This window comes from Octopus sinensis, linkage group LG6 (assembly GCF_006345805.1).
Source record: "Octopus sinensis linkage group LG6, ASM634580v1, whole genome shotgun sequence".
NCBI classification, from domain to species: Eukaryota; Metazoa; Mollusca; class Cephalopoda; order Octopoda; family Octopodidae; genus Octopus; species Octopus sinensis.
The window spans coordinates 100,231,558-100,249,057 of record NC_043002.1 but is presented as its reverse complement, the minus strand read 5'-3'; the positions used below and the strand labels follow the sequence as shown (position 1 = coordinate 100,249,057).

General features: G+C 36.7%; 1 protein-coding gene across 2 annotated transcripts in view; it reads right to left on the bottom strand.

Annotated features, from left to right (window-relative positions):
* LOC115213303 (BAI1-associated protein 3-like) overlaps positions 1–17,500 on the bottom strand; it is a 1,469,361-nt gene that overhangs the window by 435,908 nt on the left and 1,015,953 nt on the right. For both annotated transcript variants that reach the window (XM_036504187.1, XM_036504188.1), the window contains one exon: positions 16,239–16,503. In XM_036504187.1, the coding sequence (XP_036360080.1) occupies positions 16,239–16,503 (265 nt within the window). The remainder of the gene's footprint in view (positions 1–16,238; positions 16,504–17,500) is intronic.

Here is a 17,500-nt window from a genome sequence, read left to right as displayed (position 1 = left end):
GGTTTCATCCTCCCTTTTCTTTATCATTGGAGGGGATTGTATGTTTTTGGAGTAGTTGTTACTTAATAGATTTTTACTTAGCTTGATCATTTCTTCGGGGTGGGTGTTACGATCGCTACTTATATTCATTGCTCGATGTTTTAGGCACTGAGCAATCCCTCTCTTTACACTGTATGGGTGATGGGAATTGAAGTTGAGGTTTGGTCCAGTGAAGGTCGGCTTGCAGTATACAGATGTCTTGGATCCATACTTGGTGCGTGTTATTAATACGTCCAGGAAAGCTAGCTGATTGTCTTTTCCCTTTTCCATTGTGAACTGTATGGATGGTTATATTCGAGTTCACATGATCTAACATCATTTCGACATATTCCTGGTCGGGCCAGAGTATAATCGTTCCATCAACATATCGCTGTCATAGGGTTGGTTTTAGTAGTGTTGATCCTAAAGCCAAATTCTGAAAGTATTCCATTATATATTGGCTATTATCGGTGACAATGGCGAACCCATATGTAAACCCTCTTTTTGTGGATATATTTCAATGTCTATGCTGAAGTAAGTAGTTTCTACACAGATAGTCAACATTTCCATCAGGTTTCTTATTGGTAAACTTGTGCGTTATTTTAGATGGGTGTTTGTCACTAGATTTTCTTGAATCACCGATAGGGCTTCACCAGTTGGGACTTTGGCGAACAGACTTATCACATCTATACTTACAATCTGGTTGGATTCTATAGGAGTATCCTTGATGAATTCTGTAAAGTGGGTGGAGTTCTTCACGTACGATGTTGACTTTCTTGCTAATGGACTGATTATATCCACAAGAAAACGGCTCAGTGGATGACATGCTGAACTTCTAAAGTTCACTATTGGTCTTAATGGAATACCATTCTTGTGAATCTTAGGGAGACCGTACATGTGTGGTAGTTTACTGTAGTGTTGAGTCAGTTGTCTCTACTTCATTGGGGTAAAGTGATCCTTGTTTCAATAATAATAATAATAATAATAATAATATGCAGCGATAGGTAGTGGCTCTCAATACCCTGAGCAGTGCCGGGCAGTGGCTGCCATAGCATTTCATCTTAACTGATTAGAAGTGTTATCGTGTATATGTTATGTCTGTTTAAAATATGATCCACAGCAAACATTCTGCTTGATACCACAGATTTGATTGTCATTTGCCTGACCTAAACCAGTTGAGAATTCCGCTTAGTGGAAGACGATATGTGCATCTCTAATCTTGAGTAGAAGTAGTGGGTGCGTATCATAGCCACATATCGACAGGAATTCTCTGTGATTTGAACAATTCACCTTAGCAAAGATGGATGCTTCGTTCGACATCCTTAAATAAACCTTATTCAGGGAAATTTTGAGCGGGTAGGCTACTCGATATAAAAATAAATTCTAATTGGACCCGTCTTGGAAAGTCTTGTGCTGTTTATAGTGATACGAGATCGCCATGTCGCTCATGGTTGAGATGCATGTATCTGTTGTACCCTTTTCAGATGGATACTCATGATGCGTTTAATGGGCTTCGTGTCAATTTGGTCGCATGCGTTGGTCTCTCATTAATAATAATGATGATAATAATAATAATAGCAATAATAATAATAATAATAATAATAACGATGGTTCTTGGCATCTTATGTTACTTGCTATAACACGTTAGGAGGATTTTTGGCATCTAATCGTCTAGTCTGTTGTGTGTATATGGATAATAATAATAATAATAATGATATTAATAATAATAATAATAATAATAATAATAATAATAATAATAATAATAATAATAATAATATCAACAGATCACAAACTGCTGAGAGAGGTATCCAAAAATGGGAGTAAATTAAATGGTGAATAGATTTAACAGTTTTAAAGGGTAGAGTAGCAGTCTTGAAGCATGCATTGATTAGAGTGACATTCGTAATCTTGCTTACAACTGAACCCAGACATTTAGGCATTTGCACATGCTTAGGATTATTACGAGTGGAACGAATCAATACGATATAATTCGAGTTAGAATAAATTTACCTTAGTGTCCCTTTTGCCCATAGAAATGGTTATTCTAACATGAATACATGTATTATATATATATATATATATATATTATATATATATATATATATAGCTCAGCAGTGTCTGTGTGGTAAGTAGCTTGCTTACCAATCACATTGTTCAGGGTTCAGTCCCACTGCGTAGAACCTTGGTGAAGTGTCTTCTACTATAGCTTTGAGCCGACCAAAGACTTGTGAGTGGATCTCGTACACGGAAACTGAAATAATTCCGTCGCATACATATATATATATATATATGCATGTATGTATGTACGTATGTATGTATGTGTCTATATGTTTGTGTGTATGTGTTTGTCTCCCCAGCATAGCTTGACAACCGACGCTGGTCTGTTTAGGTCCCCATAAATTAGCGGTTCGGCAAAAGAGACAGATAGAATAAGTACTAGGCTTACAAGTCCTGGAGTTGATCTGCTCGCCTAAAAGCAGTGCCCCAGCATGGCCACACTCAAATGACTGAAACAAGTACAATAATAAAAAAAAACATATATATTAATAATAGTATTTTATAAGCTTAAAGCTTATAACCGATCACCGTGCAATAACAAGTAAAGAAAATAAAGTAATAAGATATGGGTTCAAGTTCTATGCGTACTGGAAAACGTACTTTTCTCTGTCGAATGCTTATATACCCAATTAGTCATTACATAGTCATCGCTTATAGTCCTCAACATTAACAATACTATTATTATTATTCACAGAATTGTAAAAAATCGATGCTGCCTTACAAAAGCCATCACACACATACACACACACACACATATGAACAGAATTATGCATGCTGCTTTATAAGATGTGTTCGAAAACTTAGGGCAGATAAAACAAAACGTACATAGATACATGCATTAACATGTGTACATATTCTTATATATTGTGTTTAAATAAATTTTATTAAAAATGCGTACACCTGTCGATAGCTGCAAAGCTCTATCTGTTGTATTTGTGGTATTTGTATAAATATTATTATCTTTTTACCTGTTGATATAGCCGTAAGGCTTCGCCTTGTAATATATGCATAATTCTCCGTCAGTTGTATTTATGTACGTCCTTTTTGTTTCCGTCTCCTTAGCCTTTACTAAGTAGCTCAATAGCAGCCCTGGCACCCCCAAGATTGAGTGGTCTCAATGATAATGGTGCGAAATCACGATGATATTTTAGTTATTGGCCGACAAAGAAAATTCAACTGCGAATATTTCGTATATCATGACCTTGTCTATAGTCGCCGCCTGTTAAATTGTCGTCTTGTTTCCAGTTTGCTCTGCTTTCGTCTAACTTTTTCCCCTCGTTGTGTTCTGTCAGTTCAATCATATATATATATATATATATATATATAATGCATCGGTGTGTTTGTCTGTGTTTTCTCATCTGTTTTCTCATCATTAGGTCCTGTAATTTTGTGTTTCGGCAAGAGGGACCGATGGAATGATTATTAGGTTTAAAAACAAGTATGGGGTTCAATGTGATCAACTAAAATTCTTCATTGGAGCGCCCCATCCCGCAAAGATTCCCTCACCTCCTCCTTGTCATTTGCACTGTATATCCATTGCCCATCACCAGGCATTCTCCTCTCTCCTCCTATACCCACTATACTTGCCTCCCCATCGTCCTCCACATTAAACATCTCACTAAAATACTCTGCCCATTTCCTTTGTATATCCTCACTATCTTTCCGCAAATTTCCATTTATATCCTTCACCCTTCCTTCCCTTCCTCCAACCACCTTCCTTACCCTAGGTACCACTTTCCACAACATCGCTTTATTCCTTTCAAAATGTTCCCTAAACTTTCACTCGCCTCACATTTCCCCACACTCACCACTCTCTTCATCTTCTCTTCACTTCTCTGTAACGCTCATAAGCCTCTCCATCCCTCTTGTGCAACCACAATTCAAAGACTCTTTTCTTCTTTGCTACTGCATCCCTTACCTGCTCATTCAACAACTCACTAACTTTTCTCACACCCATTCCAAACACTCGTGTACCAGATACCTCAAAGTCACATCTCATTACGGCCTTTCTAAAAGGCTCCCACTCCTCCCCTATATCTTCTATCTCCGGTTTTTTTTACCTGTTCTTACTCACCTCAATTTCTCTACATGATCCTGCTCCTTCTCTCTGTTATCCTGTTCACTCACCATCACAACCTCTTTCTCCCCTCTCCCTCGTCCAGCATTCTATTTGGAACATACTTTCAACTACCCCTGTACTAAGAAGTGATCTCACACTCCTCCACATTCACCTATCATTATTACATGCACACCCACCAACCTTCCTGCTACTCTCTTATCAATTAATACATACCTTATCCACTACTATTCCTCCCTCCACCTCCCATCGTGTGAACTTGTTTTTCTCTCACTTTTTAAAAAGACTATTCCCCACCACCAAGTCCAGTTCCATACACATTTCCCTCAACCTCCCTCCACTCACATTCCGAACAGGAACTCCATATTTACATACTACATTTTTTATTTCCTCATTTCCTACTCGCACATTTAAATCACCCAACACCTCCAATTTTCCCCACCCTATCCACACTCCCTCCAGAACTCCTCAAATTCTCCATCACACCTTTCACTCCCTGGATCGTACGCACTAAAATACACCCACATCTCACCACCCCACTTCGTCTTAGCCCACACTAATCTTGAAGACACTTCCTTCCACTCCACCACAGTCTCCTGCACACGCTGACTCACCAGCAATGTCACTCTCTCGCGAGCCCTTCCCCTTCACTCCCGACACTCGTCCAGTCACATCACCAAACTGATACTCTCCCTTACCTTTCATCTTAGTTTCGGTCAGTGCAAGCACATACACCCTTCTCCTCATCATCACATTTCCTATCTAACTCCTCTTTACCTCACTTTACTGCATCCACACAGATTCCATGATCCTAGTACTAGGGTGGGATTTGATGGTAAACTTCTCCTATCTCCTTGTTCTTTTCTTGTCTTTTTAGGAAACAGAATTACTAGGAGGAGTGCATTCCCATCTCTTCGTTCCCGCCTCTTTCAGTCGCTTCTTACGCCACGCAGGGAATACGGCGACTGCATTCTACCGCCCGTCCCAAGTCGCAGGGGCGGTTTGCTAGTTAACCCATAGTTTGGGCCCTTACACCTGCTACCATTCCGGCCCAGAGTGGACATGAGGAACACGTACTCCTCAAACCCTGAAACCAGGGTCCCACTACCGGACGTAGTTTTGAGTTATATCCATAAATATATATATATATATGTGTGTGTGTGTGTGTGTGTGTGTGTGTGTTTATGTCTGTGTGTCTGTGTGTGCACACAGAAGACTCAAATTCCAAACACAATAAAAAATTTTAGAATCCTGACAACCTCACGTATACATGAGACAACACAGGACTCATAAACAATCTATTTATGTTTTGCGATGTCTGAAACATACTGATTATAACTTCATTTTCCCCGTCCACATTTTATGTTATTATTATTATTAATTGTTTTACAACAATATAACTCTGCGTAGAACTCATCTTGTAAGCTAACAGATTAATTTCAGTTCAAGTCTACTATTTATAGCTGATCCAAATAATTCTACAAGCATTGTCAACCGAAGCAAAGTATTCAGGACATGAATATATCGATTTTTAGTGAGCAATAATAGTTACATCAAAAAAGAAAAGAAAAGAAAATAATCGAAAACAAAAACAATTTTTGTATATTTCTGTTTGGACGTTAGCAGAACCTGATAAAAATATGACAAAGTCTCTCCTAATGAACATATCCATGTATTTATGAATGCTATACATATCCATGTATTTATGAATCCTATATATTAATGTAAGTCAAGAGACACTGATGCACCCTGTCAGCATATTTACATTAGTAGAAAATAGAAAGCATTATTTGTATCTGTATTTAGCCCAACATAATATAAAGCATCAAAAATATAACACCATTGTTATCATTGAATGAGAGAGCATTGCATGCCATCAGAGTGACACTGGGGTGAAATATACGAAGGCCATTATACCCATCATGTTACCCGTATGATAGGGTACATCAGGCACTTACATCACAACTATACGTGCGTGATATGGTGGACGTATATCAAGATAAACAGGGCATGAACTTTCAGGTGGGACCCAGTTGGAATTTTCTTTAGGTCCAGTAGCCCATCATGCTCAAATAGTCCATGAATAAAGTTTCATTAAGGATGATGAACAAAACACCCATGTTTCGAAATGTGAATTATTTAAACTCCAAAGAAATCTTCTCAACTTATGGCTATGCTGGTTCCCCATTACTTCTACACATGATCAGAGATGCACTTATCATCTGCCTCCAGGGTACATGCTCAACTGGTTTACGTTAATGAACTGACAAGCAAATCTGCGGTATGGAGCTAAATATTTGCCTTAGCCCATCTTTTATACCAAGACAAAAAAGGAGATGATAACACTCCCAATCAATTAAGATCAGAACCTATGAGAGCCACTGCCTGGTACTGCATCAGAACATTTTATTAGTATTTTATGTTTGACTTTTCCTTTGCATTTGTACAATTTGTCTCCAAATCTCACCCAGAGACGCCAAGAGACAAGTTAGAAGTTCATGTTGGTGAAAGCCTAGGGTGCCATATATTTGGTTTTGTACATAGTGTTTTTCTAGAGAATGTTAAAGAAACCATAAGAAAATTGTGTATGTTTTAAAATTTGAGATTGTATGGACAGTCTTTTACGCAGAATATGGGCAGTTCACATGAATACTATCTTTTAAATTCCTGCCATTGGGGGTTTCTTGGTATCTAAGCTAGGTAGCAATCGGCCCCTTTTGCTATCATTCCTAGGGCACCTATGTCAACAGGTATTGTTTTAGTCTTCAGGTTCCACAATTTGCTAATTTCTATTTCAAGATCTTTATACTTGCTCAGTTTTTGGTCTTGACAGATACGTTTATATCGATTGGGACAGTCATATCAATGAGGAAGCATGATTTTTGTCTAAAGTCTTTTAATATGATGTCTGTCCTATTTGCATCTCTCTTTCTGTCAGTTTGAATGGTGAAGTTCCAGAGGTATGAGATCTGATCATTTTCAAGCACAGGGCTTTTTTGTGTTCCCACCAGTTTTTATCATGGGGCCAGGCCACTTTTTTGCAAATTACCCAGTGAATATAATGTGCAGCTCTATTATGTCCGTTGAGATACTCTGTAAGCTCAAGAAAACTGCACATAGAGACAACATGATCAATGGTCTCATTTCGTTGTTGACATACACGGCATATTGGCGAGTTGCCGTTCATTAATATGATGGCCTGGTAGTATCTTGTAGGTAGGCATTGATCCTGGGCTGCTATGATAAACCCTTCTGTTTGTAATTTGAAGCCAGAAGTCGTTAGCCATTGTTAGCTAAGTCCTTTGTCAACATCGGCATTAATCGCTCTCTTTGGATATTTGCCATTGAGAGGCTTTTCTTGTCATTTATAGACAGAATATCTAAGTCAGCATTTTTAGCACGGGTTTTCATGCGTTTAGCTTTTACTGCGCTTGTTTCTATAACGTCTAGTACTGGAATTTGTTGTATTCGGAATTCACTCAGATATTCCTTTGCCTGTTTTGTTACTGAGTATGATGCTTTCTTGTTTTCATGTTTTGAGACAAGTTTTAACGTCCAGTCCTCAGAGTTTTTCAGGTAGGTGTCTAGGCCAATAGTAGCAATCTTCATTGTTATTGCCAGTTGTAAAAGTCCACGGCCTCCCTCTTTTCTTGGTAGATAAAGTCGTTCTGTATCTGCCTTTGGGTGGTGCATTCTATGCATTGTCAACAGTTTTCGTATTTCTCTGTCAAGATTACATATTTCAGTAATTGACATTATTATTATTATTATTATTATTATTATTATTATTATTATTATTGGAGGCGCAATGGCCCAGTGGTTAGGGCAGCGGACTCGCGGTCATAGAATCGCGGTTTCGATTCCCAGACCGGACGTTGCGAGTGTTTATTGAGCGAAAACACCTAAAAGCTCCACGAGGCTCCGGTAGGGGATGGTGGTGATCCCTGCTGTACTCTTTCACCACAACTTTCTCTCACTCTTACTTCCTGTTTCTGTTGTACCTGTATTTCAAGGGGCCGGTCTTGTCACTCTCTGTGTCACACTGAATATCCCCGAGAACTACGTTAAGGGTGCACGTGTCTGTGGAGTGCTCAGCCACTTACACGTTAATTTCACGAGCAGGCTGTTTCGTTGATTCGGATCAACCGGAACCCTCGTCGTCGTAACCGACGGAGTGCTTCCATTATTATTATTATTATATTATTATTATTATTATTATTAAGGTGGGGCTAGATAACAGAATCATTAGCGCGCCGGACGTTCATAGCGGTACTTCCCCCGTCTTTACGTTCTAATTTGCAATTCCGCCGTGGTCGAATTTGTTGTCTATTCTTTCGGATCGATAGCATTAGTAAAGCACTGGAGTTAATATAATGGACTATCTCCACTCTCTAATATCTCAGGCCTTGTGCAAATAGTGGAAATAGTTATTATCGCTGTGTATTGAGGGCATTGTTAAACTATCGGAGAAACTGCTTTACGGCATTTCTTCCGGCCCATTATGTTCTGACATTAAGTCACACCGTCCGCAACATTGTTTTTCTTCCTTTTAGGGTGTGTATCGATAAAATTATGTATCACTGAAGGACTAGGATCACTGGTACCAAATAAACTTCTACCTTAAAATATGGTTAGATTTATGTTTAAATTAGAAACACTTATGACTATTACAAAAATCCTGGGTAGCTAGAGTTGTTTCGGTGTCGGATAAAATGCCTTGTCGCACTTTATAGGCCTCATTAGGTTCAGCGGTCACTAAAATAAAGGAACAATTAAGTCTGGGGATCGATACAATGGACTCTCAACCATCTCTCTCTTTAAAGATTAATGATTTTTAAAATAAATTAGAAGCAGTTATGACTGATTACTAGGATACTGATTAGCTAATTTATTGTGTCTCTCTACGTTCCGAGGTTAATAAAAGAAGTACCAGTCAAGTGCTCTGTGCCCTCAAAATCGCCGGCTTATGATGGCTTTTGTGAAAATATGATTCCAAATTATAAAAAAAAACCCAATAATTATCTCCGCCTTAACAAAGGCGGAGGTATTGTTTCCAATCGTGTTTGCTTGTTTGTTTGTCCGTGGACAAATCATCTCAAGAACCGCTGGATGGATTCGGATGAAACTTTCAGGGAAGTTTGGCCTAGTGAGCGGCAAAAAACTGAATAGATTTTGGGATCGACCCGGCACTGGACAAGGGTTCTGTATTATTTTCCCGTTTTTTTTTACGTAATTTTTTTGAGCGGCCGTGTTCATTTTTAGTACCCTCGTTGGTCGAGCATATATTCACATTTTAAAAATCATCTCTGGTTAATCATTGAGAGGACGTTGGTGTTGCCTTGGTGGAGGTTTGCGATCTCTGAGTGCTCTTGTTATGATTAGTATTGTTTTTCCCATATTCCAAAGGGGAGGAGAAATATCCATGGCCTCTGTGGCTAGTGATCGATCCTGAATAGTGTGAACTCTAGTGACGTTAACCTTGCAGCAAGTGATGGTTTCAAACATAGTGATGGGTTCTATCTACCCTTCCAAGAACGGTATTGTGACAAATTTTCCCAATTCCAGTTAAAGTAATTCCTTTCACCACCTTTTGTAGACCTGGTGCCATGGCAGAATATATATTGGGTCATCCCATAAATAAAGCGATTTTTTATACTTCTTTTATTTTCCAAAATTTAGATAAACAAAGTTCTTTTTCATCTAAAATATACTCCCCTTCAATTTCTTCAATGCTCTTCGATCTATCTGATAGATTTGTAAGGCCTCTTCCACAGTTCTCTTGTCAGTAATGAAAAATACTTCCTCCAGTACTGTTCTTACCTCGTCTAAAGAATTCATATTTTCCCGTCCAAATGATTTTGAAGATTGGGGAATAAATGATAATCAGATGGGAGTGGGTGCAATGCCTGGTGAATATGGTTGGTGGGGCATCGTTTCCCATTCAAACTGCTTTCGAATGTCAACCTTACTGTATGTGGCCGAGTATTATCCGGACGGAAGAATACTTTTTGTTTTGAAACCAAAGATGGTCTGTTTTCTTCTAGCGTTAACCTAAGCCACTTCAGCTGCTCGAAGTAGATCTCCTTTGTTATCATTTGGTTTGGGTTTAAAAGTTCAGAGTGGACTAAACATTCAAATCCCACCAAACAAATAAAAACACCTTACGTTGGTGAAGACCTTCTTTAGCATGGGGTGCAGGTGTTTATCCATTCTCTACACACTGTCTTCGGCGCTTGTCACTTTTATAGAGAACCCATTTCTCCTCAGCAGTCATTATTCGGTCCGAAAAAGGCTCATTCGTGAGATGCGACAGCAAAGAAGAGCACATATTCACTCTATGCGCGCGATTAGACTCGGAAAGTTTGAGAGAAGCTCATTAACCCAATATGCTGACTTTTCCGATGGTACGTAGGTGTCGATGAATGGTTGAATGACCAAGTTCAAATTTCTCTGCTAGTTCCTCAACAGTTACGATGGGATTTTGTTCCACCAGTGTTTACAGCACGTCCTCGTCGAGCTCTACATATCCTACAGGACGAGGCTGGTCTTCTAGCCAGTAGTTTCAGGCTCAGAATTTCTGGAACCACTGCTGACACTATCTTGCCCTTATTTCCAATCTCCATATACTGCATTAATATTCCTCGCACTTTTCGTTGCGTTGTACCCTTTTTTGAACTCATAAAGCAAAATATGCCGAATATGCTCCTTTGTCACTTCCTATATATCTTTGAAAAAATAACTGTTAAAATTGAACTGCACTCTTCAAAACTTGCACTAAGAATAAATACAAGGGAAAATTACTAACTCCTTTTATAGTAAGCTGATTCAGGTAGATACCCTATTCTCTTCCGACTTTTAGTTCAAGAAATTGAAAAACCGCATTATTTATGGGATGTCTCAATACCTTCTTACAGTACCGCAACGTGTAATCTAACACAAACTTCGCATTTTAATGCTGGACTTCTTAAAGCCGCAGTTTTACTTGGAATGCTATAATATTTAGGATCAGGGTAGCGTTTACGTAGATCACCTTACCAAATACAACTTTAACTCATTTGGATGTTTTATTTTTACTTCATTGTAAAATATTTCCAACCATTTAATAACAGAAAAAAGCTGTTAATTAAAGCCACTTTTATTTCAAAAGTATTACATGAAGTGTCACAATTTTTGTCAAAAGAGTAACCTGGTCTCTGACACAATTACACATTAGCAATTGAACTGTGGAAGTGACAAGGTTTCAGGTGTACAACAAAAATGTTGAAGCTTCATTACATAACCGTCAATCATAATTAAATTTAATAGCTTTGAATGTAATTAAATGGCTAGTAGAATGATTCTTACAAGATGCTGAGGATTTAATTTCATCAGTTTCAGATGATATGGATTTCAAGGTGAGTACATTTCCTATATTTTCTGTCAAAATCCTTCGATTTATTTTTGGATTATTTCTTATTATGCAATGCCGTTCTGTCACATGCTTTTCGTTACTGTTTCATTTCTACTTGCCTTCAGTTTGACCCCCATTTGTATTTCCCCCCTCTCCCCATTACGTTTATATCATATTTCTTCCTCGATTCTTCCTTATAGCTACGTGTCGATTGAAATATCATTAGATGACATAGACTTTCAGACTAGAATACAGGAATTTACACAGGAAAATATCTACCACATTTCTCCATAGCCATTCTAACCCAATCTTTTGTTTCTTTATACATATTTATTCACATTCATTTTCCCATACCATATATATCTATGTCTAATCTATGTATTCCAGCTTCAATATCCCTGTCCATTGAGTCGTTTCTTCAGTTTTTATCCATTAACAATTATATTTAAACAAGATAACAATGAAAGTAAATTCATAAAGTATTTAAGACATACTTCCTTGTCCCCACTTGAATGCTATAAATTCAGGGCTCTCGCCGAGTTATCATCAAAAGGAAAATTTGACAAGTGTGTCTTGGGTCAAACGTTTAAAAATCAATGAGTTCCAAACATCTTTTGAATGACGAATTGACTCGATAAATACAGAGCAAGATACAATGTTAAACTAACTGGAGAATTTTCCAATTGCATGTTGCTAAAATAGATTTACTGAAATAATACCAAGATCATGCGAAACTCAATCTTGCTATTAAATCATTGTCTTCTGCTATAATGTTTAAACATGTCTATAGATAAATAGGACAATGAAAGACTAATACTACCGAGACGCATATGCACGAGTATAATTTATAAGTTCATTCAACTTCTGACACTTAGAAGATTGGTTTTGCTTCTTTCGAACAAAATCAACATGAGCGGAGAGAGTTAAGAACTGAATACAGCCATATTTCCACCCAGACGCATACTATAGCCTAATTCGTGTGTGTATGTGTGTGTGTGTATGTATGTGTGTGCGTATGTGTGTGTGCGTGTGTATGTGGGTGTGTGTTTATATATATAAGATGAACTTACTTGGAAATAGATGCGTGATGTTCAATCAAATAATAATATAAATAATATATATATATATATATATATATATATATATATATATATGTATGTGTGTGTGTGTGTGTGTGTATGTATATATATACATTGGCCTGCTCGCTTAGCCAGCGGGGTGGCGTCATTCGAAGGCTAAAACAATGCGAACGCATTGTGACCAGCGATGTGTAGCAACATCTGATGGTCTGGTCGGTCACGTGATCACGTGATATATATACATATGTATACATACACATACACACATATACACGTATATATATGCATATTTGGGTGCAGGATGTCACAAAGCGTAAACAACATAAATGCGAAAAGCCATAACCAACATGAAATACGAAAACAATAAATAAACAACAAGAGAAACAAATGGAAAACAGGACAAGTAACATAAATAACGACCCTTCATCACTTGTCGGCCGTCCATGTTCTACTCATTTCGAGCATTGAACGACAATATGAGTCTTCGAAAGGCAGTTGTTCCCGTAAAGCAAAATAAAATTTGGGATTTACAGAGGGTCAAAGTTGGTAAGAGAAACAGGACAGTGAAGACATACAAGGTAACCGAACGAAAACAACATGAAGGGGTTAAATAGCGAACATTTTTCTTTTCGTTCGGTTTCCTTGTATGTCTCCACTGTTCTGCTTTTGTCAGCAACTGTAACTCTCCGCCGTATATATGCAATATATATATATATATATATATATATATATATATATATATATATGCAGTATATATACTGCATATATACGACGTATTTCTTTTAGTTTCTTTTCTACCCAATCCACTTACAAGGCTTTGGTTAGCCCGAGGATAGAGTAGAGAACTTGCCCAAAGTACCACTCAGTGAGATTGAGCCCAGAACCATGGTTACTCATTATCTTTTATTAAACTTTTAAGAATTTTGATATATATTTAAAATAATATAAATTAATTAATTTTATGTATTGGCTTAAGTTTTTCATTGTTTGATTTGCCTAATAGTGGTTTTATCTCTAATTTAATATAATTATATATATATATATATATAATATTAGGGAGTATAACTCCAAACTTACAAGGAAAAATTCAACTTAGTATTAAATCAAATTTCACAGTATAAATATATAAAATATAAATTAGAGATAAAATCATTATTATACAACTCAAACAGTGATAGACATAAACCAATACATAAACAACCAATATATATATATATATAACTTTATATATAAAAAGTATAAAATGAATGATAAATATATAATATAATATGTTATATTATATTATATATTTATCATTCATTTTATACTTTTGGAGATCTAGTTATAAGGTATATATCTAAAAAAATTATATACATATATATTGGTTATCTATGTATTGCTTTATGTCTATCACTGTTTTATCTCTAATTCATATTATATATATATATGTGTGTGTGTGTGTGTGTGTGTGTTTGCGCGTGTAATACAAATCTACTCATTCCACAGCATGTTACCAAGGAGACTATACCTTGACCGCGAGATGCAGACCTGCTGTCTCTTCATTATTTCCTCCTTTGTCCTTTTATTTTCTTTTCTTCTTTTGTTTGAGGAAGAGCTTTCGTCTTTTTGTTCTTTGCAGCGTTAAACTTATATTATAACTTTCTATTTCCGTTTTCCGTATATAAGCAGTTTTCCCTATTTGACCTATTTCCTTCTTTTTTATCGACACTATCCCCCAATTTACGCCCCCCCCCACCAATTCTCACATTATGGACTTTGTAAGAACGATTTGAGACTCTAGTGTGGTATAATATTATTTGAATTTTTGTCATATGTTCCGTAAGCTATTAACCATTTTTTCAGAATTTAGCATACACTTCTGAATTTAGCATAACTAATAGTTACGATGATAGAAAATACTTCCGTAGTTTCTCATGTTAAAATCTTTTCTGAAATTTTGGCGCGAGGGAGCTAGTCGATTATTCTGATCCGAACCCATTGCGTAAGTGATACTTATTTTATCGACCCCGAAAGGATGAAACGCAGAGTAGGATTTGGCAGGATTTCAACTCGGAACATAGAGACGGACGAAATGTCGCTAAGCATTTTATCATGTGTGCTTAAGTTTTTACCAGCACACTGCCTTAGTTTCACAACAATTAAAGAAAGAAAGGCCAAGTCAACTACGTCGGGATTTGATCCCAGGACTTAACTAGCTGAAACAAATACTTCAAAATATTTTCCCCACATACTAACGATTCTGTCTGCTTAATAACGGTTTAAAATTTTGGTATAACGTTAACATTTCAGGAAGGAGTGTGAAACGATAAAAGAAGAACCAGTTGAGCTCCAAGACTCAACTGGTTCTTCTTTTATCGACCCTGAAAGAATGAATATAAAAAGCCGGAAGAAATACCAATATACATTTTTGTTCGATGTCTTAACGATTTTGCCAGCACGCCATCTTTGGAGTCTTAGGTGGAAAATGAGGATATGGAAATTAATTATATTAATTACTTTTAATTAGCGATTTTAGCTGGATGAAGCAGTAAAATCTCAGCATCATATTCTATTTCTCTTAACTTAATGCAATTAAAGCCAATCTCATTACATGTGTGGGTTTTCTGTTCATGTTGACATATGCAATTATTCTTTCGCAGACGTTAGCGTCCTGCATATTTCTTAACACCGAATACTTCCATTTGCTGAATGTGGTGCATCAAATGTATTTAATCGGTGATTTTTGTCCAGTTTTATCAAATGGTTCTTTATGCATGCATTACATATAAATCATCTATCTGTAAATATTTTTTTTCATATTCTTTCTTTCTGTTAAGTTACTGTCTATGCCAATATCGATTGAATGCGTTATTGAGTTTTCTGAAAGCTGAGATACGATCAACCTAGTTTTCAGCAACAGTTTTAATACTCCTAATCAACCCAAGAATAGACCAACTCGCTCCGATACAATGCATTTCTTTCATTTTAAATTGGAAATTATAGACATATAATTTCCAAGAAATTTCTCGCTTGACCATTAATGTGTACCGCTATCACGAGTACTTACGTCTGACATATTCAACAAATAATGTATTAAATTCCACCGTTTTCTACGTCTTGATTATATAATTAAAAATCTAGTAAATCTAAATTTTATACCATTAATTCCTACAAAAGATACTCTTCCAGAAATTTGTTATGCTTTTATTAGATTATTCCGATATATGAGAGATACAGAGAAAATATCAAAAGCAAGTAAGTTGCACGAAAATCAGAACAATTTAGAGTAAAATGATACGTAATAGAAGTAAGAATTATACGGAAAAACTAATTTAGCGACACGAAAGACGAATAAAAACAGAAATATCTTCACGCGAATAATTATAAAGCAATTCAATTTGTTTTCAAACATCGGAGGTAGATATAATATTTCAGAATACACAGAAAAACTGGAAATAGTTTGCTTTGGTGTTTATGTTAATTTACATATGTAAACGGAAATTTTAATGAAGTTTTCAACAATTTGTTCTCTCTCGCTCTCTCACTCTCTCTCCCTCTTACTCTCTCTCTCTCTCTCTCTCTCTATCTGTCTCTCTGGTTAATACACAGAATACAAAAAAGCAAAAATATAACTCACAATCTGAAGCGCTCGTTCCACACTGGATTTAAAGTGTTCTTTTTAACATTGGTCGTCCGTATAAGCTTCGCTGGCAAGAGGTCTCTAACAGCTTGCTGCTTATCTTTCTTCTTGTGCAAGCTACTCGTAGAAAACTTTTTCAGTCCTTTCTTATCGCGATATCGTGGGCTCTCATCGTCCGGATAGGAGGAAGTGGATTCGCTAGACGAATAGTCAACTGGACAGCTGGGCATAATTCCAAGCATGCAAAAGGGATCACTGTATCCTGAAAGAGATTAGAAAGAAAGGAAAATTTTAAAACTTTCAGATTTGAAAAGGAAATACTTTTCTAAAGTACAGGGGGAGATATGAAAATTTTCATGCGAAAAGTAATGATAATAACGTTGTTAGGGACCATAAACAATCAAATTTTGATACACTTGCGCTATTTTTTCGATACGTTCTAGAATATTCCAAGTATTTCTTTCCTGTAGCTGCTGTGCTAAGTTCCTGTGGGACTTTGTAAATGGTTTTAGGGATCCTAAATTACATTCTCTGCGCGTTAGGTACATTGAACTGGCTACATTGAAGTAAGCTATAATCTATGCTAGTTGGAAAATGTATATAAAAATGCTATCGTGCATCTATGACTTCAAAATTTAGAATATGGGATCAAGGCTTTTTTTGTAAATATTCGCAGTTTAACGAAATTAACTCTAATACTTTATTCAGGGAACAGTTTAGATGTTCCTTGATATTTAAACATTTATATCAAGCACAGCAATGTTGCTTAAATTAGAAAATCTGAAATACTCGAGGCCTGTCATTAAAGTTATGGATATAAGTCTTTCTAAATTTCATGTACAAAGCTAGCTTGAAAACGTGATTTTCATTCATGCATATGAAATGTTCACTCAACGTATGTTTTTCGCGAAATATATTTTTTGGGTAATATTTCGTGGAGGTAACTAAACTTTTCATATAACTGAATAAATTGAGGTTAGGATGCGAAGGCTTAACCCGTCAGTGAAAATTTTTGTGTCTCAAATACGTGGTTGTGTGTGTGATTGCACATCTTGGAGCATGCATCTTTTACATTCATTGCGTGTTGAACAAAAATGTCAAAATTTGTCCTAATTTCGAGAATTAGATCAGAAGTTTCCGTGTTCGCTATATGTCGCCGATTTTTTTTTCATTTCATGCGTCCTTTTCAAGCCTAGCCAGGCTCATGGGCTCGGTTTCCCGGTTTCTGTGGCGTATGTGTTCCCCCCAGCTGGACGGGG